We start from the raw sequence: 25333 nt of genomic DNA, 5'->3' as shown, positions 1-25333 counted from the left end.
AACTAGGTTTTAACGAGAAATCTTTGGTACCAAAACCTCTCTGGCCTGGGTCCAAGAGAGCCAGTGAGTCAAAATTCTATAAAGATCAAGGAGCAGATTCAGGTCCCAGTGTATTACAGTGATGCCTTCTGCAGAAAATCTCCACATGCTTAAATTAAGCATGTGGGAATTGAAAATATTTTTTACTGCTTTTTATCAAAAATGTGGAAATAGAAAAGGCCTTGTTATGTTAGAGATGTAGGATTTTAATTTCAATGCCAAGTATGTGCATATCTTTAAATGTATGTACCCCATCAATTTCTTAAAAGCAGGGGCCCGGAGAAATCCAGTCTTGGAGGAAGAGGCTTTTAATGAAATAGGGAGTATTATACAAACTGTAATTCCATCTAGGAAAATAAAAAGAACTCTCTTCCGAGCTTCAAGGACCTGTTCCTACTTTCTGGATTTGTCACTAAACTCCACATGTAAGTCATGTAATCTTTCTAAGCCTCAATGTCTTCATTTGTGAAATATGGGGTTAGACTGTATACTCTGTCCTCTGAGCAAGGCATGGAGGAAGAACGAAAAGAGCATGGGCTTTGGAGGCTGACAGAGGTGAGTTCAACTGGACATGGGACCCTGGGCAAGTCAGAAAGCTCTCCACAGCCCCTCTTCTGATATAAAAGAGAGATGGTACTTGGGCAAGTCAGGAAGCTCCCCAACAGCCCCTCTTCTTCTAATGTAAAAGGGAGATGGTAACACCCACCACTTATGGCAGCTGCAAAGATTAATGCTCTCAGCCAAGTACACGACCCCCAGTTAGCAACCCCTCCTTCAAACCCCAGTGTTCTAAGACTCTGATCTTACCAGAGGTTCTACTCTGACTTGAGGACAGAGTAGACAGATGAAGATGTCCTAGAAGCCAGAGAGCATTTGATTGAAGACCAATCACCCCAGACACACTGATGACCTATGGATTAAAGTGTTAACAGTGCAATGATCAGGCATGATCCACACTCCATTTAATAAAAGGTCACTCAGAGAAAGTCATTTATCTTTTATGAGGTGGTGGCTTGTCTGGTCATGACAAGTTCTCTGACAAGACGTATATCACATGTCTAATATACTAAACCCTGGACACACAAGTGATCAACAATTGTTGCTGAAGAAATGAACGAATGAATCAATCAATCAATCATGACAGAAGGTAGTACCGGTTGTCTCAGGTTTCACTGAGTCTGACTGGTCTCAAAGGAATTTTTTTTTAAAAAGGGAAAAAAGGGACGCCTGGGTGGCTCAGTCGGTTAAGCATCTGCCTTCGGCTCAGGTCATGATCCCAGGGTCCCGGGATCAAGTCCCACATCAGGCTCCTTGCTCGGCAGGGAGCCTGCTTCTCCCTCTGCCTGCTGCTTCCCCTGCTATGCTTTCTCTTTCTCTCTCTCTGACAAATAAATAAATTTAAAAAATAAATAAATAAAAAGGGGGGAAAAATCCAAAAAGTAAAAAAAAAAGGTGTTATTTAAGAATAAAATACCTCTAAAAATGGAAGGAGATATTATTTTGTTCTCTTCTTTAAGTAATGTTCTACTACTGCTTTATCACTCATAATAAGGATTTTCTTAAATAACTTTTCATTTATAGATTTTTCTCCCCCAAGTTATAGCCACTTAAGTTTTGGTATAATTATTTTTCTGAGAATCACATTCATACACGCAAAAGAGTTTTTTCTGTTCAGAGATTTATGTTTGCTTTTCAAAGCATGAATTACTAAAACTTGTTTATGTGGTAGGTGTAATAATCAGCTGTATTTACAAGAAGGAAAAAAGTATGCTAAATGAAAAGAACTAAGTGAAAAGACTATCTACAAAGTTCTACATATAGTAAGAATACCAATCGTGCAAAGAAAATAAGAATACTTGAAAAGAAGTAAGACCAATTATTACTAACACTTGCTTCAAGTTGCGAGGACCACCAATGATATTTTTTCAACTTTTTTCATTTTGGGCTTTCACGGTCGATGCAACAAAACTAATAAATTTTTATAAATAAAATCTTAAAATATATAATCATTTCTCAGCAGATGAACACACTTACTCTCTAGCCAAGAATGCTGATAATAATTAACCCAAATACTTTTATCAGTGACATCCGACCTAGCCCTTCTCATCCATTCTTAGATATCTATCCTTCCCTTTGATCACCTTCCATTTTACTTTGTCCTGAGGCCTAACATCCCTTCCAGGGTCAGAGTTTCACTTTTAAAGGAAACCAAGCCAACTTCAGTTAACTCAAAAATGCCAGCTTTTTTTTTTTTTCCAGAGGAAGTGCGTGTTTGTCAGTAAACGTGGGGCCATAAGCTACTCTCAGGTGCTGCTTGGACTCAATGTGAATACCCAGAGATCTCCTCATTTTCCAAGTAAAACCATTTGTACCATGAAAGAGAAAGGCAGTAAAAGGAAGTAGCTGAGGGGCACCTGGGCGGCTCAGTTGGTTGGTTAAGTGTCCGCCTCTTGGTTTCAGCTCAGGTCATGATCTCAAAGTCATGAGATCGAGCCCCACATCAGGCTCTGCACGGGGCTTGGAGCCTGCTTAAGATTCTCTCTCTCTCCCTCTCCCGCTGCCCCTCTACCTGCTCATACCCACATGCATGCTCTCTATCTTTTATCTCTCTCAAGAAAAAAGGGGGGGTAATTATCTGTTTCCCCATCCAAGGGTTTTAAATTCCTCTTCTCACCTGAGTTACAGTTTTAATGACTTCATTAAGTCTGGCTTGAAAATGAGAGGACTGGATGGCTTCTGACTTCAGCTGAAAGAAAAAGAAGAAATATCCACCCCAACATCCTCAAAAAGTAAATAATGATACTCCCAGTGGATGAGCGCTCATCTTCTAAGCTATGGTATCATTACCACTACGTCCTTACATTTCAGAAACAAAAGCTGTGGGCTCCTTGAAGGCAGGGCCCATGCCGTATTTATCACCGATTTCCTAACATCGGTCAGTGCTGCAAGAAGTGCTCACTGAATAGACCTTTGCTGTATGAACACAGGTGCTCTTTAGCATTACTTGTAAACTGAAACATACATACATTTCCACCGTGGAAATGAAACATTTCCACCAGGGAAAACATTTAAAAGTGAAAGAATAACTGCCTAGATATAAACTTAAACATTACAGATACAAAATGGAGTTTCTTAGGGATAACTGTTGACATTTCATACGATTCAGTCACTTTTCTTGGGCAGGGAACGTTGTGGGAAGTACGTAGGCTGACTAAGTTTAGTTCTTACGAACCAAATAAAAGGAGCAAATCTCTAAAAATGAATTCTCCACTAAGAGCAATTTTCTATGTATCAAGGCATCGAAAACCCAGTATAACCATTACTACTACGAGCATGTATTCTGTCCTTAGCACACTGAGATACTGGGTATTCTCTTGCTGTGGTTATGTACACATTTAGATTTCTTCCCTTTGTGTTTTGTTCATTTGCTTGTTTGTTTGTTTACCTGCATTACATCCCCTTCAGAGCCTACCAAGGCCACCATGCCGTGAAGCGCTGCCAAACAGAGCATTGTAGGAGTGCCCTGAAAACAAAGCATCAGGTATGTCAAGAGGCAAATAGTCCTGGGGTTTGAATGCTATAAAACTTATTATATCCTAGAGAAACACTGGTCAAAATGGTACTACATTTGTAGGGTCAACATAACCTGCATCACGGACCAAAACTGGCAGCTGACTTGAATACAGTAATAGGTTGAAGTTATTCGATCAGAGGTGGCTCCTGTTGTTCTGTATTTTTCAAAACCACAGTGCTGTTTGAAAATTAAAACACTGAGAAAATAGCCTAAAAGCTATAATGGTTGACAGGATGTATCATTTACAAGGGATTTAAAATTCCTGCATCTCTTTCTTTTTAAATTGCCTATTCTTTTATTGTTAGGCTGTATATCTTAGCAGCACCTATAAATGGTCCAATAAAGTTGCTCTTTTTTCCTTTATAAAATATAAAATCACATGCTAGGACGTGACCTCCTACCTCTGCTAGAACAACTCTGATCCAGGCGGGGAGCAGTCTGTGGCCCACGTCCTCAGCTTTTCCATGTCCGCACAGGGACAAACCATGAACTAGGTTTCCTAATGCCAGGGCAAAACCTGAAGTCTGTTGTAAATGAATAAAAACAAAGGGTAAGGAAAAAGAAGAAGAACAGCACAGATGGCACAGAATTTTATAGAAAGCATCTAAGCACTTCGAGGGGCTCCCTTTCCTACTGACAGGTTCTTCCGCCATCTGAAAATCGGCGGCTTGCAGAGTTTTTAAAGAAAAGCAAGACTTCGGTTTGCAACAGAAACTGCAGTCTTCAGCTGCAGTGAATGGTTTATTTTAGGAAAATAATACTGGACCACTACAAGACTTGATTCAAACGATCCAAATTTTCAGAAGGAATTAGGGTGAAAATACTGAGGTAGACCACACAAGCCTAGTCAACTCCCAAACAAGAGGAGAAGTCCCATAACGAGCACAGTATATGGGCAAACTTCCACATCTTGGTGTTGCAAAACCTACTCCAAATTTAAGAGAGCACTCGTAGATCCATAAAATAGTAAAATACAATACAATATTGGCTAATAACCAGTGAATCCTGCAAGAATCCACCATGGCCAATACTGAGACTTTGGAGAAATCTAAAAAAAAATACAGACGGGGCAATTTTATAACGTGTGTAATCAGAGGGAACATATTTTTCAGTTTAATTGTTGTAAAATATACATAACATACAATTTATCATTTTTACTACTTTTCAGTGGCATTAAGTACATTCACACTGCTGTGCAACCATCACCACCATTCGTCTCCAGGACTCTTTCACCTTGCAAATTCGACCCTTATACCCCTTAAACAAAACTCCCCATTCCCCCCTCCCCAAGCCCCTGGCAACCACCTTTCTACCCTCTGTCTCTAAGCTTTTGACGACTCCAAATACCTCATATCAATAGAATCATACAGTATTTGTCTTTTTGTGATTGGTCTATTTCACTTAGCATCATGTCCTCAAGATTCATCCATGTTGTCGCATGTGTCTGAATTTCCTTCCTTTTTAAGGCTGAATAATATTTCAGAGGGAACATTTTAAAGGTATTTAATTTAACTTATAGGTATTTAAGTTGTCCCACGCATATTCAGTCACGAGCAGAGATTCTCTGCTTTGAATTTGCTGAGGTTTGACCTTATCAGAGTCCATTAAGTATTCTTATCTTTACAAATTGTTATCGCTAGCCTTACATTCCCTAGCCACATGCTTGAAGGTTTTATAAATAGAGATGGAGAGAGAGAAAAGCCTTTTATACTCCCTCTGACAAAGAAAAAGAAGTACCTACAAAAGATAGAGTATAAGGAGAAAAAAAAGACATCTGTGACCACTGGCTACAGTAGTGAGAAAAGTCAGAAGTTCTTCAGTTCTGGAGGCACCTGGGTGGCTCAGTTGGTTAAGTGTCTGCCTTTGCCTCAGGTCATAGTGTCAGGGTGGTGGGATGGAGCCCTGCGTTCAGGCCCCCTGCTCAGTGGGGAGGCTGCTTCTCCCTCTCCCTCTGTCCCTCCCCCCACCCATTTGTGCACTTGCTCTCTCTCTCAAGTAAATTTCTTACACTTGATCTTAGCCAAAAGGCCGAGAAGCGATCTCAAGTAAATTTTTTAAAAATCCTAAAAAAAAAAAAAAAGAAGTTCCTCGGTTCTGGGCATGAAAACATTCTGATAATAGTCTAATCAGAGTCAGTCAAAATTAGGACTCAGCAGCAACATGAGACCCAAAGAGAGGAGTAATCAGGGCACGCATTCCAACCTGTTGGTTGTTTTCTACCAACACCCGAAGCTTGTTCATGATATCTTCAGCCTCTGCAGCCTCAACGATCCCGGTACTGAACGCTGAGGTACATACACAGCTGAGGGTATAGGCCAGGACCTAGAAGAAGAGACAGCAGGAGATGTTTCTGCGTGAGGGAAAACGAAAGAACACGATTTAGTGGACACCAATGTTCTGTCCAACTTCTCTCCGGGATAAGGACTGGATTCAAGTACGCCTACCACAGACGAGGCACTGTTTCGCTGCCTGACATGTCCTAACGATGGTATGAGATGCAGGTCAGAATTCCCACTTTACAGGTAGGGATGTTGAGGTCCAACTACATATAGCTTGCCAGTGACCGAAGGGAGATTCAAACCCAGGTCTTTAGACTCAAAATCAGCAAGTTCCCTCACCATCTCATGTCAGAACACTGGATCTATCAACAGCAGAGGCTAGATTTTCACCCCCGGTGAATGCTACTAATAGCCATGTGCTCTGATCCAAGGCCAAGCCGGAGAGGAAATTCAAAGATGGGACGCATGGCTGCCTTCAGATTCCCTCCTAGAAGGAGTGGGGCAGAGCGGCCAGGCATATGGGTTTTAGAGTCGCATAAATGGTGTAAAATAGAGGTAATATTCCTTACCTCAGAGCACTGGTGTGCTAATTTAATAAATAAATGACTAGATGAATACATGAATGAACAAATTATAAATAAACGACAAGGCTGGGAGTTAAGACGGCCCACGCAGGTGTATGTCCCACGTTGACCACTGACAGGCTAAGAAACTTCAGGCAAGTCACTCAATCTACTTGAGCCTCAGTTTTTGCAAATCCTGGTTAACCATCCCCTCCCCGCTACCTCACGTTTTCCTCCCGAAGCCCTCCTTCACAAAGATGCTGTTCAGGCAAAGTGGAAATGTTCAACTCCCAACCCTGGTCAATACAGCACGAAGAAAGGAAGCTGTTTCTAAGGTCGAAATTGGGTAATAAAACATCAGAGGGGAGGAAAAAAACCAAACTGCCTGCTCGAGGCCTTACAAATCAAAACGTCAAGGCGGACTGAAGCATCAAGCTCTAAAAATCCTGCTTTCGTTTATTAATCAAACTGCCCCTTGGTGGCAAAATTTTCTCCCTTTGCTTAAAAAGATGTGTCCTTTTCAACTGTGCTCTGCAACTCCTTTAAAAATGGAAATGTGGTGCATGTATTAGAACAAAACTTCAACCCTCTGTGCCCCAGAGAAATTCACCGATTCAACAAGTCCTATAGCTGAAAGCAGAGGGGCTGAGCGGGGGACAGAGTAGCCATTATGTACTCATCAATAGCTCGTGGGCCGGCCCGGAGAAAAGAGAATCTGCTCTAATGAGACAGGGAATCTGGCCAGGTCAAAAGGTCACCCCCGGGTCCTCCCAAAGACAGATCCCAGGCCGTGCAGCTTCACCTGGGCAGACACACACACACACCTCAGACGTCCACTCTGAATGCAGTCGACACTCAAGAGCTGTGTCCCATGACCTGCAATTCTGCGTAACAGAAATTCACCGTAACAGAAAAATCTTTTCATTAAGTGTGGTAAAGGGAATTTCCTCAATGATTTTTCATGCTAGCTGACATTAAAAAAAAAGAAAAGAAAAAAATCAAATGCCTTTTTTGACCCACAGTTTCTTAAGCTTATCCCTGGCCATCTTTTAAAGTTACATTTGGCTCGAACGTAATTCTAAAAATCTCCATTGAACCTTCCTCCGGAAATCGCAGCTCTTCTTCGAAAGTGCCTTCTAGCGATGTGGACTTGGGTTTTTGCATTCACTAAAGGCTCTTATCTTATAGGCCACATTTAAGTCTGAGTTTATTTAAACAGCCACACAGTCTGAAAACCTTATGATCTAATGTCGGTGGTTTGCCACTCAGATTTTTCTCCTTATCCCAGTTGAAACTGAGGAAGAATTTAATTTCAGGGTTACCAAAATAGGAGAAGGAGAAAATAAGTGGCCACAGGAAAACAAAAGACAACAAAGGAAAGAAAGCCATAACTCCCCGCTCCTACCTCCTGAAATGTTCTGCTTTGGCTCCCACTGTCATCTAGGTACGTTGAGAGCTTCCGAAGCGATGCTGCCACATGAACTCGAGACTCCGTTTGGCTGCTGTGGCTCATGAGAGACAGAACAAGTCCAACACCCAATATACAGCCCGTGCTTGATGCAAAAAAAAAAAAAAAAAAATCAGGCATTAAAATCACCAGAAATCCGTGTCAACGTTCTTCACTTATCATGGAAGTTTACACTGCTCTTGGACCTGAGATGAGATGGCTGGATTCTCAGTCTGCTGCCTGGTATATAAGTGTGTCCTGTGAACCACCACAGGTACACCCACTGCCTCCCTCCCCCCTTGAGTGGAAAACTTTCTATCAAAACAGGGATCTATGGCCCATGTGAGTGCTGTGGACCCACGGGAGAAGAACAAATGAAAATTTGAAACAGATCTGAGTTAAACTCCATGTGAGGTAGGAGGATGAATAAAAAGTCAAGTTCAACCAGCTCCATCCCTGCACTTAGAGAAGTTCTGTGGTCCTCCGCACCATCCCCCCATGTCCACATGTGGATGGTGCTATGACGAACTGCATGAAAGAAGAGACTCCATTTCGGAATATGAGCTGAGGGCATCTGACTAATGACGGGGAATATGTCGCAAAGCATGATGATGACGTACTGCAAAGTGCTTGGTGTTTCCTAGTCAACTTCCACAAGTGGAATTTCTTAGAGAAACTGTGTATTTGTCTGTGCACAATGACATTAATCCTCTTCTCTTCTCCCCTCTGATCCCTCCGAGTACCACTGGGTCAGAAGAGAAAATGGACAAATGACAGGCTTGTCAAAAGTTACCCCATGTGACAATTCAAGTGGAATCTTAGGCTTTGTGCCCCAATTCTCGGGAAAGAATACATATTCGTTTAAAGAAAAAATTGTTCTCCCAGAAAACTTCTAGTTAGTATGATAAGATAATGCAGCCATAGGATGATTTTCTACTTAAAAAAAAAAAAAAAAAAAGTTTTTGTCATCATTGCTGTGTTTTGAATTGAGGAAATGCTGAGTTGTTTTCAGAAATCATCCCGACTCTGGTTTGGCTTGCCTGTCATGATATCTGCCGCCGAAGACTGCCATTCCAGGGCATTTCTCCAATAACGTATTTCAAAGCCCGTAGGTTATGTCATTTTGCTCGTATATAGGATCTATCTCCTCAGCTGGCGTCAAGAATCTTCACATTGTTTCCTGAACATGGTAGTTCCTTCCCTCAAACACCTCTTGCAAATGAAGCATCCACAACGGAAAAGAGACCCCCAAAAGGACAGAGAGGCTACAGGATTTGTTCAAGGTCATACGGAGAGTTTCCAGCAGAGCATGGCCAGGAGACGGAGGCTTCGGATTCCCAGCCTTCTGCTCCATCTGCCAAGCCCCAGGCCCCTCTCAGGGCCCCGTAGGGATGCCCTGATGAAATGCCTATGAGAAGGCACCATATCTCGAGCATGTTTTTCTAGGTTCCATTGCATAACTATCTGGCATTAGGAAATCCTTTGTAAAGAAGCTACTGCAGTAATAATCCACCATTAGCTAGGCAGAACTGCTGTTACAGCTTACAGGAACTTAACAACAAGCTCAACTAGCACAACGCATTTCCCACCAGTTAAATCAGCATCTAACATCTGAACACTGCATGCTTTTGAGACAAATCACACTTCTGAAGGAGGAAAGGCGCTCTTCATTAGTATGGATTTAAAGTCTTTGTTTCCATTTAGAATCTACAGGGAAGTTTTTTGTGTGGTTGTTTTTTGGTTTTTTTGGCTCCTTCTATACTGGTGCATATAAAAATTTGACAAAATTAGAACCACAGATATAGTTAGACAAAATGTGATTAATACTTTGAAAAATTTGACTTTTGCTCCCTCTTGACTATTTAACTGCTACTTTCGATTAAGATTTCAAATGTTACTTCCTTAGGGACACCTTCCCTGGCCCACCAGGGAACCTCTTCAGGACTCTCCCATAACACCCCATACTAATTTAATTCAGACAATTTTAATTATAAATTCTTTTTTTAAAAAAGGTTTTATTTATTTATTTGAGAGAGAGAATGAGCAAGGTGGGGAGGAGCAGAGGGAGAGGGAGAAGCTCTTCAGCGGGGGGCCAGACATGGGGCTCAATCCCAGGGCCCTGGAATCATGACCTGAGCCAAAGGCAGGTGCTTAACCAAATGAGTTACCCAGGCACCCCTTAATTATCAATTCTGATGAGGATTATTTGAAGGACTGTTTGATTTCTGCCCATGTCCTTCACTAGTCTGCAAGCTCCACAAGGATGGGTACATTTTCTGACTTTCTCTCACCACATTATCTGTGGCACCTAGTATACTGCTTTGACAGGGACAGAAATTGAATCAATATTGAATGCTGAAGAACTGACCCAATGCAGGAATCCAAGGAAGTCTACAGTGGAAAGAAGATCTACAAGAAAAACAACAACAAAAACAAGACTGGATTCTTATATTCGGTTGGAGGCAAAATTTACCAGTGCTAAATACATTGAATATATTATCCAGGATTCAATCAAGAAAACTCAATTTCCATTTCTTGCCAGACTAATTTAAGAAAGAGGAGTGTCAGATTTCATGTGGAAAAAGGATACCTCTCAAAGCTCACTTAAGTATCGGGGTTTATCTTTCTCAATAAGTAGCAGGTATCCTAAGTCTGGCTTTTTGGGGCTATTCTGGGCATGCAAAAATCTTTATCTCCTGGACTAAAACTCCTCTTTTACCACCCAAAGGCATATGGGCACAAAGGCTTAGAAAAAGACATCCTGGTTTCTAGTTCACATTTACCTAATATTATCACAGCATAATTATTCTTGGGCAAGGTTACCATTCACTAACGATTCTATTCATTGCTAAAACGGTCAATGACTGTTGTCATATATGAATATATAATCTAACTACGTATATACGTGTGCCAATATAAATAAGCTAGGGTGTATGCATCCATTGACCTTCTCAACTCCTCCTACTCTGTCTCATTTTTCCAGCATGGTCCAAGAAGGTAGTCCTAAAGCCTTATTCCTTATATGTTTTCTTGTCATTCCCAAGTGGTCTATATTTTAATGGGTTTATTTTTTGTCCTAAGTCTTAAAGATTCTTCTAGGTGCTTAGGTCAGCACTACTATGCATTTTACCTCATTTTACCTCCCCTTTGATATATTTGTCAGCTCCAAACCAAGAATAACTTGGGCAGAGGTAGCTTTCACATCTTTCCCTCCACTGAAAACAAAAAGGAGTTCCATGGAGGTGTCTCAGACAGATGAAATAGAAACAAATGATAATATTAGCTATAAATTTCAGGTTTTGGAATTACTAACATGAATCTTGAAGAATACTAACAAATGACAAAGAGAATTTGAGTTTTAAAATTATATGCCCTATTATGTCTCTACTTATTTGAATCTCTTATCCAAGTATATTAAAATATCACTGGCTAAAAGAAAATCGGAGACTTAAAAGCTATGCAATTCTGCTCTGCGTGTTGCTATATCAACTGAGATATAATGATAAATTGTTTCTAAAATTAACCAGAGATGAATCTTCAATTCCTTACTTTATTGTGGACAACCCTGCAGATTAAGTATAAGGCCATCTAATAATTAGTTCTAATAACAGTTAACATTTGTATAGCGTATTGCCCTTTACAAAGTGCTATACAGATGTTATCGTATTTGTAGAAGCTCAATAGTAATTAACCAGCACTCAGGTCGTTGATGGATGGCAGGACTAGTTAAGGCTGTGAGGAATGCAATGGCACAATGAGTACCACTAGATGGCAGCAGAATGTAAGTGATAAGGCCACACACACGGGCCAGCCCAGGTGCCGGGTCCTCTCAGCAGGGACGTGTCCATTAAATCAAGGAAGCGTGGTGAATTTGCTCTGGGTGAATTCTATCACTTGAGGCGGCAAGCTCCCGGATCTATTAACTAGCTCCGTAATGCTTCCACTATTTCACCTGAGGGAGGACTGCCCTAGACTCCTGAATCTCATTAGTTAGGGGAATACTTTATGCCTGGGCCTAGTGTGTCTGTATGTCTGTCTGTCTGTCTTGCTTTTTAGTAGCGAGACACACTCACATGTCAAAAAAAAAAAAAAATACTAAACACCATATTGGCAGGTATCAAATTGTCTTCTTTCTACTGAAATGTGTTCTCCCCACCGAACTATTGTAAGAGACAACATGGCTTTGAAGGCAGACAACCTAGGTTCCTCCCCTAGCTGCTACTGACTGTGTGACCTTGAACCGGTCTCCTGTGTGAGACTCATTTTCTTAATCTGTAAACCAAAGCAATGAGTGTTCCTGTTTTAGTATTAATATTTAGATTGTCATTGGGGCTGAATGACAGGAGAAATGGATGTGAAAATGCCTAGCACAGTATGCGGCTGCTTGGTATTAGCTGAACTGAAACCAGAGACAGAGCTACCCAAGCCCTAAGAACCACAAAGCATTAGGAATGACAGAATACTAAACTTCATTAACTGTAGAAAGAACGGGAGTTTGAAGAAGATGGGACAGTTTCTTGAAGGATCTGGGCTTTTAACTGAGCTCTGAGAGGCAAGACTTTACTAAATGGACGGGAGATTTCTGATGACCCTATTCTACTTAATTCTGCAGGATTAGTCCCTGTCTGGGCCCACCCTTTCCTCTCCCAAGCACAGCTGATCACTAAGGAGGTAAGAATCAAGAAAGAATAATGAAGAAATAAGAATCTTCTCGATATAAAAAGTTAACAGGTAATGTTAAATGTCCTTAGGCATATGAGGTTTGTTATATGCATAAATACCCACACTGTGGACAATTCAGTTATCGCTATGGTTCTCCTTCATTCAAACAAACTTCCTGCAGACTAGTGGAGATAATATATGTAAGTCATTCCTGATTGTTCCAACTGGCTGAAAACCTACAGGAAGTTGATCCACAAATTTGTTCCCAGCTTTGTAATACCCTGAGCTATAGCTATGATGGATACCTTTGGGGGGGGGGGCGGGGCAGGGGGAGAGAAATTTATCTTATTCCTTGGTTGTAAAAGGTAACACCACCAACACATGGATTGGGCTCCAAAATATCAACTCTTCATCAGACCCAGTAACAGCTAAATGGCCCTATCCCTTCCATTAATCATTTTCTACATTCAAGAGACTTCAATCATGCCACTGAACTCTCTTTTCCCATATTCAAAACCACACTCTTAAAATGTCTCATTTCATCTCTAAAGTGTTTCATGATAAACTGGGTGGATGTCAATGATTCTTATCTGATCTTAGCCTGCATCTGAAAGAAGATCCTATAACTACCACTAAGGAAGTGAAGATTTGACTCTATCTACTCATAATGAAATATTTGAGATATGCAGTTACTTCTACTAGTTACTCTTTTCTCTCTGAACCTAACAGGCTAGATGACATGGATGTAACTTCAGATCCTAAGTTCCTAAAGGCCACAAATGTAAACAGTCACATTTGAGCAGTGCCTATAACAGCAAAAAGTAAATGAGTTAATAAACTGGAGGTTAGTGCTTACAATTTGTTGAGTTTTTTAGTAACAATGAACACCAGAGGATCTAAACTGGAGTTGGCAAAACACGTGGAAGTCCAAAAAGATATAACGTTAAGTCCCCGACTGTGTTAGTATTTTAGGAAGTCTAATAACATTATATTCTCCCACACAAGTCACAGACCAATTAAAACATTAAATGTCTCACTAAATGAGTATGCTTAACAGTTATTGAGGTATTCTTTTCTCTTTTTTTTTAAGATTTTATTTTTAAGTAATACCTACACCCAACATGGGGCTCGAACTCACAACCCCTGGATTAAAGGTCACGTGCTCTACCAACTGAGCCAACCAGGGGCAAGATATTCCTTTCTAATTATTCTTATTTGTTTTTTGGTTACCTTTCACGACTGGAATAATAAATTTATTTTTATTTATTTTTAAAGATTTTATTTATTTATTTGACAGAGAGAGCGAGCGAGCGAGAGAGGGAACACAAGCAGGGAGAGTGGGAGAGGGAGAAGCAGGCTTTCCGCGGAGCAGGGAGCCCGATGCAGGGCTCGATCCCAGAATCCTGGGATCATGACCTGAGCTGAAGGCAGACGCCCCTGGAATAATAAATTTTAAGATATTTAGTTTAATAGACAAAATCTTTAAAAAGCATGAAGTCTGCGGTGGGGTGGGGAGAAACGATTAATATTGAGGAGTTTGGGAACCCCAGATGTAACCTATATTTGTTTCCGTTTTGATTCTTCAGTTGTTGGATTTCACAAGGGAAATCTAAATTATGGGTCAAAGGTTCTCTTCATCCAATCAAATTCAAAGAATAGTTTCAACTATTTAAAAAGGTTAAGTCATGCATATAAGTCTCCAGATACATGCCTCATATGATAAGTACAAGACAGAACTAAGGTATTAATAACTTAATGACAGCCATAAAATGACATTCCGTTACTTTGTATTGAAGCAAACTGTCTATTGCTGAAACACGGTTTTTAGAACAAGTACCTTTAATTACAGGTTCTGATTATTACTGAAACCTCTTTGCAAAAGAATTCAAGATCTAGTCCTGCGAATATTTCACGATTGAATGCAAAGCGTATGGCAGAGAAAGATTCAGTCTTCAAATATCAGAGAGGAAATGGAACCAACATACTTATATTCAAGACTAGGATCAAAGCAGCAATTTTCCAGGGCATCCAGAGACTTCATCAGAAGAAGGTTCATCTGTTGGCCAGATACATCGCTGGGCAAAGACCAAGAGGAAAAATTCAATTACTTAAAATCATTCAAATGTCCAAAATACTATATAATATTTCCTCTTAATATTTTACTGAACACTCATTTCATTAAAAAAATATAAAAGTAACAATAATATTGATGATTCACATATACTTATTTTGCAGGCAGAGAAACGAGTCAGAGAATTTATTTAATAACTGAGTTCCCAAACAGTATAATCACTTGTAAACCAATAAACTCAAAAACTGCTACTTTTGTATTTCCTCAGCCCATTCACATTTTAAACCACTGAAAAACAAAAAACCAAAATCAGAATTCAAGAAACATTTCTAAGAATGCTAACGTGATTTTCTTCAGAGTATCTAACAACCTGTGAAGCTGAAATTAACAATAATCATTCCAAATCTCCTTCTTGCAAAGACTGTTACTTCTGATTTCATGTCTCAATTGTGAAGGCTGTTCTTGTCCTTTTTCTTACTTTTGTTTTTGCAGAAGGGGGGAAAAACCCAGCCATGTATTTTTCTACCTTTAGAGAGTAAATGATGTGGTTTTGTGATGGTCTTGGTGAGAACTAGGACTTCTACGGTAAAAGAAAACTTAAAAAGTGGTTCTATGGCTGTTTTTTCAGGCAGAGTTGTGGGCTTCATCACCAACACTTGACTGTTAAGGGGATCCTAACATGTCAACTGTCATGCTGCTCCCTTGGACCATGCTCAGTGGAATGCAGCCCCAGGAATGCCAACCAGCCACAGGACACTTTAAAAAATGTCTTCCCAAACCAAGAATATAGTGGTTTTGCCTGAGGTGAAGGATTACATTTTGCAGTGCGCGCGCGCACGCGCACACACACACACACACACACACACACACACACACACACAGTTTAAATAGCTTTGACTAAGTCCTATTATAGTTGTTCTCTGGAGTAAAATATACTTAGTTATTCTAAACAAATGCTGAAGAGATCCTACTAGTATCCTCTGGGAGTTATGACAGAAGCAAGCTTGGGAATAATAACACTTTTCTGAATAAATTCTAGACAGGAATTGAAATTCAGGCGACTTTTTCAGAAGCCATGGCAAAAAAAATGGATTGTCATGATTCTCTTCTACAAGGTGATTTTTCATTCTTGAGCCCAACATACTGTCTTAATCCTGTACCCCTGAGGGGGTCATGCTGGGCCACTTACTGTTTGTCACTGACTATTCAGAGTCAACAGCCCTCAAAATGATGAACTTAACTTTAGAAAAATGGAAACTTCCTCCAAAAATGTCATTCTCTAGTGACATTGTCATTATCTAGTAAAATACTCACCAGCACCAAAAGGCAAACATTTCAGATTCCTCTGCTCCAAGAAATTAGGAAGGTGGGAACCGTGAATAACTACATTGGCGGCTAGAGTGCTCAAGACACTGGCCAAAAGAGGAAGCATGCTGTCCAAACAGATCATTAGAGCAAAGTGAACATTTGCACTGATTCTGAGGGCATTTGGCCTTGGAAAGAGCTGTCTGGTTTCCTTCCCCAGGCTCTCCTGCGGGTGCAAAGTCAAGTGAGAGAGAGACAGGGGCGGGAGGTAATCTAGGAACTGGGATGAATCTTTTAGGTTTCTCCAGGTAGCATGATTAAATTAACTGCAAGCGCAAGCTTGTCAAGCCCTAAAACCAGCAGCCTCTCATCCTAAACTAAGGAAGAGGGTAGCCAGAGCCAAGATAAAATGAAATGAGTTGCCTGGAATTAAACTGCCATGGCTCATTTTTAGTTGTAAAACACGCTGCTTGAAAGATACTGAAGAAAGAGCATGAACACAGATGGTGACGAAACTGCCATTTGTAGCAATAGTAGCAAAGGGGGAAAAAAATCACTTTCAAGTTTTAAGGCTTGAAAAAACATGTTGCATTCTGTCACACACACACACACACAAGATATGTAACAGTCAATTCACATGCAAAGGGCAGCCTTTTGTTCATGTCCAGAACCAGGCCTATAAATATGAATGCTGGTCAACAGAACAAAACGAACATTCTAGAAACGTTTTCATTTATGATCACAAAGATGAAGCCAATCTTCCCAATCATCTGACAGATGTTTCCAAGAGCTGAAAATGATCATCTGAAAGACAGTATTTCCCTAGATCAATAGCAGTTCTCATAAAGGTTTCACATAATGGTGTTTGCACAAAGCTATGTAAATTACAAATGCAAACTTAACCACTGGTTTCAAACTGAAATCTAAATATAGCATAATGTCATCCAGTTTACCCACATCGACACTGTCTCTTGGCTTTGGACAGACCGTTAATTTCTGCCAACCAGGGGAGTTTAAGGACATGGAACGTCACAACAGGATGCCTCTCCCAACTATCCTATTTCCAGTGTGGGGGAAAAATGGGGCTGAATTCCAGGTCAGTGCACATCTAAATATTCATGATATTCAAATATTCATGTCGTACCACACTGCAATCAACCTGGGTATATAAAATTCTAAAACTTGTTACAAAATAAAGAATAAATAGGACGGACAACACAACCAAAGTAGATTCATGCACAAGAAAACTTTCCCATCTAGTGGAATTTTCCACCTGGGTCTTTGATACTCGGTTAGCTCCATTCAAGGGTAAAGCTACCAGTCCAAAACTGAGCAAACGGAATAAAGCACACAGTATAATATGCACAGATTAAGACTCTTTAAGGATTATAAAAATGTAGCCAGGGCACAGGATAAAAGCAATCTTTAAAACTGGGTACATAGAGTTCCTAGGTGATCCGGGTGATTCCCAGTGCCCTCAGGCAGCAGGGATATTCCAATCTTTTCCTCCCATTTTATAGTGAGATCAATAAAGAATCAACAACTATTTTCACCCTTGGAAACCAGTGGAAAAAGCAGCTTTTTATTTTTAGCCCCACGAGATTACACTTTTCCTCATACCTCACATATGAGAATACACATATCCTCATATTCATTACATGGATATATCCAGAGTTTTCAGCTAAGCATGGAATGATGTTCGAGTCACCACCACATTCACGAGAGCAACCCTAAAAATACCCTATCTTTGTGAGGGCATTTTGGAAAGACAGACGCCCTCACAAAGGAGAAGAAAGGGTCGGACCTGCCCATTTCAAAAAGTTTAGCAACCACATTATCGCTCGGACAGAATGTTCGGGAACGTGTGTGCCCGCGCATCACGTCCTCTGCCTACACACAAAGACGAAACGGAAGAGTATTTTCATCAACCGTACCTGAGTTTCTCCTCACACAAGCGCGAGAGAAACATCCCCAAAGCAAGGCCCATGTGGATCTGCACGGCTTGAGACTCATCAGCTCTTGGTTTCCCAGGTAACCTGGCAGCCAGCATGTTTAGGATTTCCTCAACCTTCTCTTTGCAAGAAATCATGAAAACTGGCACGAGGAGAGACAAAGCCGTGGCAGCAGCAGAGCGGGCAATCGCACTAGCTGTGTTTTCACCAGAATAGGATTTCTAGGACATGCCAAAGGAAGAAAACAGAGGTTGGCCTTTGGTTTTAAAACACGAAGGGAGCAGACCTATCACAGAAGCACCACACAACAGGATCAGCGGTTCTGAGATCCACCCCCGCCAATCAAAAACATCATTAAAAAAAAAAAATTGATTTCTGTGTTTGTCTAGGTAGGTTCCCTTTTCACTCTTCCTTCCTGAAACAATTTGCTACTAAACAATCAGTTGATTAATATCCTTTTAAATTGGGGGGGGGAGTGTCTTCTTTTAAAGGGTGTGAATTCCCTCATTATAAAGCCTGAAAAAAATTCAGTGTTTTGAAAGCCCACGTGTGTTTATGATTAAAAACCAAAAAAACAAAGAAACCCACCAAACCCCTAAGTGAAGTTACCCAAGCTTGGAGAAACCACCAAGCTATATTATACATGTCCAGAAAGCCAGTTTTCCAGGAGAGAAAGAGAGCATGTGTGCGGTGGGTGGGGGGGCGGGTTGTTACAGTTTAGTACGAAGGAAGAAGTGCAAGTTTAGCACAGGGACCTATTGGCAGATCTCCCAAAATTTTTGGTGGGAACGCTTCCCAGTAGATGGATTATTTCCTACAGGGGGTTAATTCCTTTTAATTAAAAAGGAAGTTGAAATCCTAAAAGCCTCTGGTTCCAAAGCAATAACCAGCTATTCAAAACGAAATGGAGAGCTCTATATGCCCCTTCCTATATGTAATTATGGGAAAAGAAATGAATAAAAGCCCTAATAAAATGGCAGGGCAGCTGAGTATGAACAGCTTCTGCAAGAATCCCATATTAGGGAGCTCCAAGAGACATTATATACATTTATAAATATGTCTCAAGTGGGGAAAGAAGCCCGTTTATCATTCCGCCACTATTATTCACTTCAAATTTTCAGACACGTCATAAAGGCCGTTCTGTCCCTTGCAATCAAAGCACATTAAAAAGTGCGTTTAATTCTGTACCCATTTGCTAAGTTTTAGTACTTCAAACAAAAATCAAACATGTGCTAAGGTATTCTTTAAATTAACATAGCATTATTGTAATGACAATACTATTCAAAATGACCCAGCTGCTCCAACACTGGAAGTCAAGAAAGTGATTTTTGAATCAGGGCTTTGAAGAAGTAAAATAATGCAAAAATCACAAAGGTAAGAGGCAACCCTGAGCTGGCTACTAAGGAGATTATTTTTATTGGTTTGCAAGAACTAAGCAGCGCGATTAGAAATCTCATAGAATATCCTGTCCTGGTGAATATCTGAACCAGAGCGCTACTGCAAAGACCTCGATATAAACTAGTTTTTCGTTCATCATAAAAGGAATAAGAACACTTCTGACAGCAAACAAATGGACCATAACGCAATTTCTTTGAGGAAAATCTACCTTCCACTTTAATTCTATATTATCTACAAGTCATTTGTTTGTCCCCAAGTATAGTTAAAAATCCTAGTTCCAGATCCTAAGGCCCAGATGAATACGTACCAGGTCCTCCCAAAAGCAGGAGGACAGAGGCACACAGAATGCTGTACAGAGAAGACAAGGCAAAGGAGTTTCGGGCTCAATTCATGATCTTAGCAACAGTTCACAACCTGTGCTATATTTTTATTCAAATTGACTATAATCCTCCACCACTCAGCTGATTGTCCCATGATCACTATAATTCCCTAAGCAGTGGAGAGTGATAAGGCAGAACCAAAATAATTCTGGGCAGATACAGAAATAAAGCATGCACTACAGCCAATGAAAGGGAAATAAAACCTAAACAAAAAAAGTGTGTTTTCACTTTGTTTCAAATCTTAGGATATTCGCATGAAGAAAAAGAGTGACTGACAGGTGCTTTTTCATGAGCAACAGCAATATTCCTTGCTGTGTATAGAGTATTTCACAGTTTTCAAAACATTTTCCCACAAGTTGTATCACGTGATCCTTGCAAATCTTTTATAAAGTTGGCAAAGCACTAATCTTTGCCTTCATTGTACAGGTAAGGAAAATAAATTGATGGATTAAGTATCAGGTCAACAGTCACAAAACCAGTAAGGGGTGGAGCTGGGACTACAATCGCTATAGATAATATTGTTCAATTGCCTCATTTTACACGTAAGGAAACAAAGGTCCAAAGAGATTATGTGAACTGCCCATGGTCACATGTCCTGGAATTTAAAAAAAAACTACGAGTAGAAACTCAGGGACCCCAATCTTTAACCAATGTTTATTTCACTACAACTGTAGCTCTTGCCTCTGACTACACATGGGAAAAATCTAGAGACCTTTTAAAATACTGATGATGCCCAGGCCCTTCCCTAAGTAATTAAATCAGAGGAGAGGCCTACAGGTCAGTATTTTTTCTATCTATAGAGAGATCTTATATATATACACGAGCTTGCACGCACACACATGCACTTCAAGTTCCTCAGGTGATTCCAACGTAAAGCTAAGACTGAGAGTAATCACACTATGGTATGGCTTTCACGTGAACAACTAATATGAGTAGCCTCAACCTTTGACTTTTCCCATCATTTTTTAAATTTTATTTCTCAGACTTACGTAGTAAAACGAGGAGAAAAGTTGTCCTCTGGGTTGGTAATGGCTATCCACAATGACCAGGAGAGTATCAGACACCATGGAAACCCACTCCTTCATTGAAAGGAAATAAGGCTGAACCTGCAGATGAAGAAAAACATGAAGTGAGAGGCACCTGGGTGGCTCAGTCAGTTAAGCATCCAGACTCTTGATTTTGGCTCAGGTCCATGATCTCGGGGTCCTGGGATCTAGCCCCACAGCATCGGGCTCAGCACTTGGCAGAGAGTTGGCTTGAGGATCCTCTCTCCCTCCCCCCCTACCCCTTCCCATGCTCGCTTTCTCACTCTCAAATAAATAAATCTTTTTTTTTTAAGATTTTATTTATTTGACAGAGAGAGACACAGTGAGAGAGGGAGCACAAGCAGGGGGAGTGGGAGACGGAGAAGCAGGCTTCCCGCGGAGCAGGGAGCGCGATGTGGGGCTTGATCCCAGGACCCTGGGATCATGACTCGAGCCGAAGGCAGATGCTTAACGACTGAGCCATCCAGGCGCCCTCAAATAAATAAATCTTAAAAAAAAAAAAGGAAAAACATGAAATGATAATGGAAAAAAAATAAAACCTAAATATTATTTCTAGATCCGGGGCACAACCCCCTTCTGTATTAAAGAGTAAAGTGCTACGACCAAAAAGTAACTTCACCTGCCAGGACGTTAGGAGGCAGATAGATATATGACAAATACACATCCTCAAGCTGTGCCCCAACAGGAATAGGATTTACCTTTTATACAAGACAAGCAGAGGTGAGAGGACAGGGGCTGCAAAGCAGACCATGCCCGAGAGCTCTCCGCTGCCTGCCTATGTTTAGTGAGGGTGACGTGCGGGTCAAAGGAGAGACGTGCAGAGAAATAAACTCAAAATGTCTCATTTCTATGACTTGCCATTTCACAAAGGAGGCAATAAAACAGCCTACGAAACTCTCATCACCATCTTTAGCATTTCTGCTTACTATCACCATAGATTTATCATTCTGAATCATCACAATGTGGGCCTAGCTAATTAAGTATGAAAGCATAAATGATCTTCAGTTGGAAAAAGAAAAGGAAAGAGAATGCAAAACAACAACAACAACATGGGGCGCCTGGGTGGCTCAGTCCTTAAGCGTCTGGCTTCGGCTCAGGTCATGATCCCAGGGTCCTGGGATTGAGCCCCGCATCGGGCTCCTTGCTCTGCGGGGAGCCTGCTTCTCCCTCTCCCACTCCCCCTGCTTGTGTTCCCTCTCTTGCTGTGTCTGTCAAATAAATAAATAAAATCTTTAAAAAACAACAACAACAACAAAACCCAACTCATTAAAAAGAGACCTTGGTTTTAAAAATCATTCATGGGGCGCCTGGGTGGCTCAGTCATTAAGCCTCTGCCTTCGGCTCAGGTCATGATCCCAGGGTCCTGGGATTGAGCCCCGCATTGGGCTCCCTGCTTGGCGGGGAGCCTGCTTCTCCCTCTCCCCCTCCCCCTGCTTGTGTTCCTGCTCTCACTATCTCTCTTTCTGTCTAAATAAATCTCTAAATAAATAAAAATCTTAAAAAAAAAAAGCATCCATACATTCACGGGGTCACACTCAGGTGGTGCAAACGACAAAGGTCAATGCAGTGGTAAGCATCCTTGGACTTAATGCCTTGACTCAAAGAAGGCCTTCTTCCTAGGATCTTTGGTTGTTAGTCATATGCAGATTTCAAATAAAGTTTGAAAACCTCAACATTAATCAAATAATGAGGTCTTGAGTTTGTACTGAATAACAACCAAAGACAAAGTGATGAATAAAAGCAGAGTCCCATCTTTGGGTTGTGTGGCTTCTCGATGTTTTGTGTAGTATCTGTTACAGCACAGAACAAAAGAGTGGGGAAATAAAAAAGAGTAAGATTGCCTGGAACTCAAACTCAGAGCTAGACCCCTGGTTCCCCGGGGCAAATTACCTGTAAGTCTGCCCAAAATTAGGGATCCTAGAAAGGCACATTAACTTTTTAGGTCATAGATTCTACTTAGCATGTTGTCTCTGCTAAAGTACTCCATGGCTCTTTCAAGGATGTAAAACATCTTTCTCATCATTAAAGTAAGATTCTGCATTTAAAGTTAAAATTTCCTATGGTAACTACACTTCTATGCTTCATGAAATAATTGCTTGGCCCCTTTCCTTTCCCCACAGGTAATATACATTTGTAGCTTTTGCCACACAGCCTCTATTCTCTTGTTTATTGGTAATGGCACCCTTTGGAGAATTCCCTCCTCCATGATTTGAAGCTTGCTTAAACGCTCAATGAAGCCACCCATCCAACCTGCCCAAGGGGTGGGCACGAGACACATGGGACCCTAAATCTTGAATGACAAGCACAGCACATGACCAGAGCCGATCCATCCCAGGGGTGGTAGTCTGCTGTGATGTGTGATGGTTCTCCTAACACTTCCTGTCCCTAATGCTCTTCCCCAAATCCAGTTTTAAACTTTGCCTTCAATTCCATGGGCTTCTGGATGCCATATCCTTCTGCTTTTTTATTTAGATGAGAGTTGGTTCCTTTGCTTGCAACCAAAAAACTCCATCATGAAAAAGGAGTACAGATGGCCCAGAAGACACAAGGAGGGAACAGAGACAGGCTGAATAGCATTGAATAAAGCGCAGTTTTTGCAGCAAGAAGTCAGATGACGGTTACTATTACTGAGTGCTTAGTATCTACCAACTGTCAAGCTCTACATATATTCATTCATTTGATCCTCACAGCAATCCTGTCTGGTGAGTACCTTTAGCCCCACTTTACAGGTGGGGGAACAGGCTTTGCAATGGGAACTTACCAACAATAGGCCACAGAGCTAGTGAGTTGCAAGTATTGGGATTTAAATACAGGACTCTCCTACTCCAAAGCCTATGTTTTTTAACCACTTGGCAATATTGTCTCCAGATAATGCTAGCTACTAGATAATGGGGCTTAAAAGAAGAATAAATCCATGCCTTTTTATTTTGACAGATATGAATTATCTGAAAAAGTACATTGGAAATGAACATTGGCCAGCTCGCCACATGTTTAATTAAGAAATAAATGCCTTGCAAAAATGAATAGGCACTTTGTCATTGACATCTACAATTAAAATGCAAAGTACAATTTTTTTCAGTCAGTAAACACTACTTATTTATCATTTTTTGACAGCATTGTTCACTTTCAGTAAGCCTAGTTAACCTCCTAAGATTGGTTACCACTGATGTAATCACAAAAAGACAACCCCTGTTGCATAAAATTGGTACCTTCAAATGGAAATGACCACTTAACTGTGATGGAGAAAGCAAAACAGAAGAGCAGCAAGGAAAAGTGTCTGCGGAGCCCCTCAAGCTCCCCGTGTGAAGACCCAACAAGTAGCAGAAGTTGGTGCTGCCACAGGCAGGGGCTCTAACCTCATAAACTGAGGGCCAGCTTAAAGAGGCTTCTCACTTTTCAAACGTTGCCCAACTGGTTCAAATCGCCCTTAACTCACCTCCGGGACCCCCTCCGAGTCTGAGGAGAGACTGGCTTCGTGTTTGGATACAACGACAGCGAGGCTGCTTAAGGCTAACAGCGCGTTGCCCTTGACCACTGGGCTCTCCCTGTTTAAAAAGAAAAAAATTCCAAGAGAGGATTTGGGGGCATTAACCGGGAGAAGAGAAGGCATTATTACAGAGAAGGCAGACAAGGTCAAAAAGCACTTCCATTCCTTCACACAGCTTCATCCACACACGTCTGCTTGTGCCCTGATGTTTTCTCCTCCTTCTGACGCTAGCGTGGATTTCTCTCTCCTCATATGGGTATGGTCCTTAGGCCCTGTGTGTGTGTCTGTGTGTGTGTGTGTGTGACCTACAAATCTAAGCTCATATATCTAAGTTCTTTCTAAAGTTTTTATTTCATCGTTGGACGCGGCATTTAGTAAGCGATATCTTTCTGTGTCATCTTTGGCAATATAAATATATCGATTTGTACTAAAAAATACAAGCATAGACGGTTGCATGAGTAAGCGGTAGACTGCAAGTGGCCTCTGGCTTTTCTCAGGCACTGGTGTGTGGAAGCAGCTTCTGGTGAGCCACTTCAGACAGCATCCTTTACCAGCAACCTGCCACACTGCTTATTATAATCATTATCCTTATTAGCGCCCCTTCTTTCCCTCGAGATGCCAAAGCCAGCAACCTTAAGGCGATTTATGATATAACTTAGAGACCCTAGGTAAGGTGCAAAAAAAAAAAAAAAGCCTGTTTTTAAACTATCTGGATGGAGAGTTGCCCTCCCATCTTATCCAAATGGTGGTTTTTCTATTAATAGCAACAAAATCTTAAATGTGACTTCTGGATTTAGTATCAAGAAAACTGAACCTTTTTAAATATACTTACCACCTGAAAATGAACAATTAATATTATTCCATTATTCCAACGTGATTCTATAGAAGAAAATCTTCAGTGCAACACTGATGAGATGTTCTTGGCTGGCCCACTTCCATTATAATAGAACACCCAAGCCCTCGGATGGTTCCATTCTGTCCTGGTTGGGGGTTCCCATAAATACAGAGACTGTTTCCCAAAACCTGGACTTGAGACCTGAACATGAACCTGTGGGTATGTACTAGAATGGCTCCTGCTCACCGCAGGACAGGAACGGAACAGATCTGTGGGGTGGAGAGACTTCCAGCCC

General features: G+C 41.0%; 1 protein-coding gene across 2 annotated transcripts in view; it reads right to left on the bottom strand.

Moving 5' to 3' along the window:
• Window positions 1–25333, bottom strand: part of FOCAD (focadhesin) — a 309970-nt gene that overhangs the window by 46238 nt on the left and 238399 nt on the right. For both annotated transcript variants that reach the window (XM_028107273.1, XM_028107274.2), the window contains exons 25-34: window positions 24153–24261; window positions 20660–20776; window positions 17875–18113; window positions 14550–14639; window positions 7861–8008; window positions 5816–5935; window positions 4015–4137; window positions 3485–3562; window positions 2714–2785; window positions 847–949 (exon numbers count right to left, since the gene is read on the bottom strand). In XM_028107273.1, coding sequence (XP_027963074.1) covers window positions 847–949; window positions 2714–2785; window positions 3485–3562; window positions 4015–4137; window positions 5816–5935; window positions 7861–8008; window positions 14550–14639; window positions 17875–18113; window positions 20660–20776; window positions 24153–24261 — 1199 coding nt within the window. The remainder of the gene's footprint in view (window positions 1–846; window positions 950–2713; window positions 2786–3484; window positions 3563–4014; window positions 4138–5815; window positions 5936–7860; window positions 8009–14549; window positions 14640–17874; window positions 18114–20659; window positions 20777–24152; window positions 24262–25333) is intronic.

Source organism: Eumetopias jubatus, unplaced genomic scaffold, assembly GCF_037043125.1.
Source record: "Eumetopias jubatus isolate StellerSeaLion01/CBP00866 unplaced genomic scaffold, mEumJub1_p1.0 scaffold_15, whole genome shotgun sequence".
Taxonomy (NCBI): Eukaryota; Metazoa; Chordata; class Mammalia; order Carnivora; family Otariidae; genus Eumetopias; species Eumetopias jubatus.
This window is presented reverse-complemented; position numbering and strand designations above follow the sequence as displayed.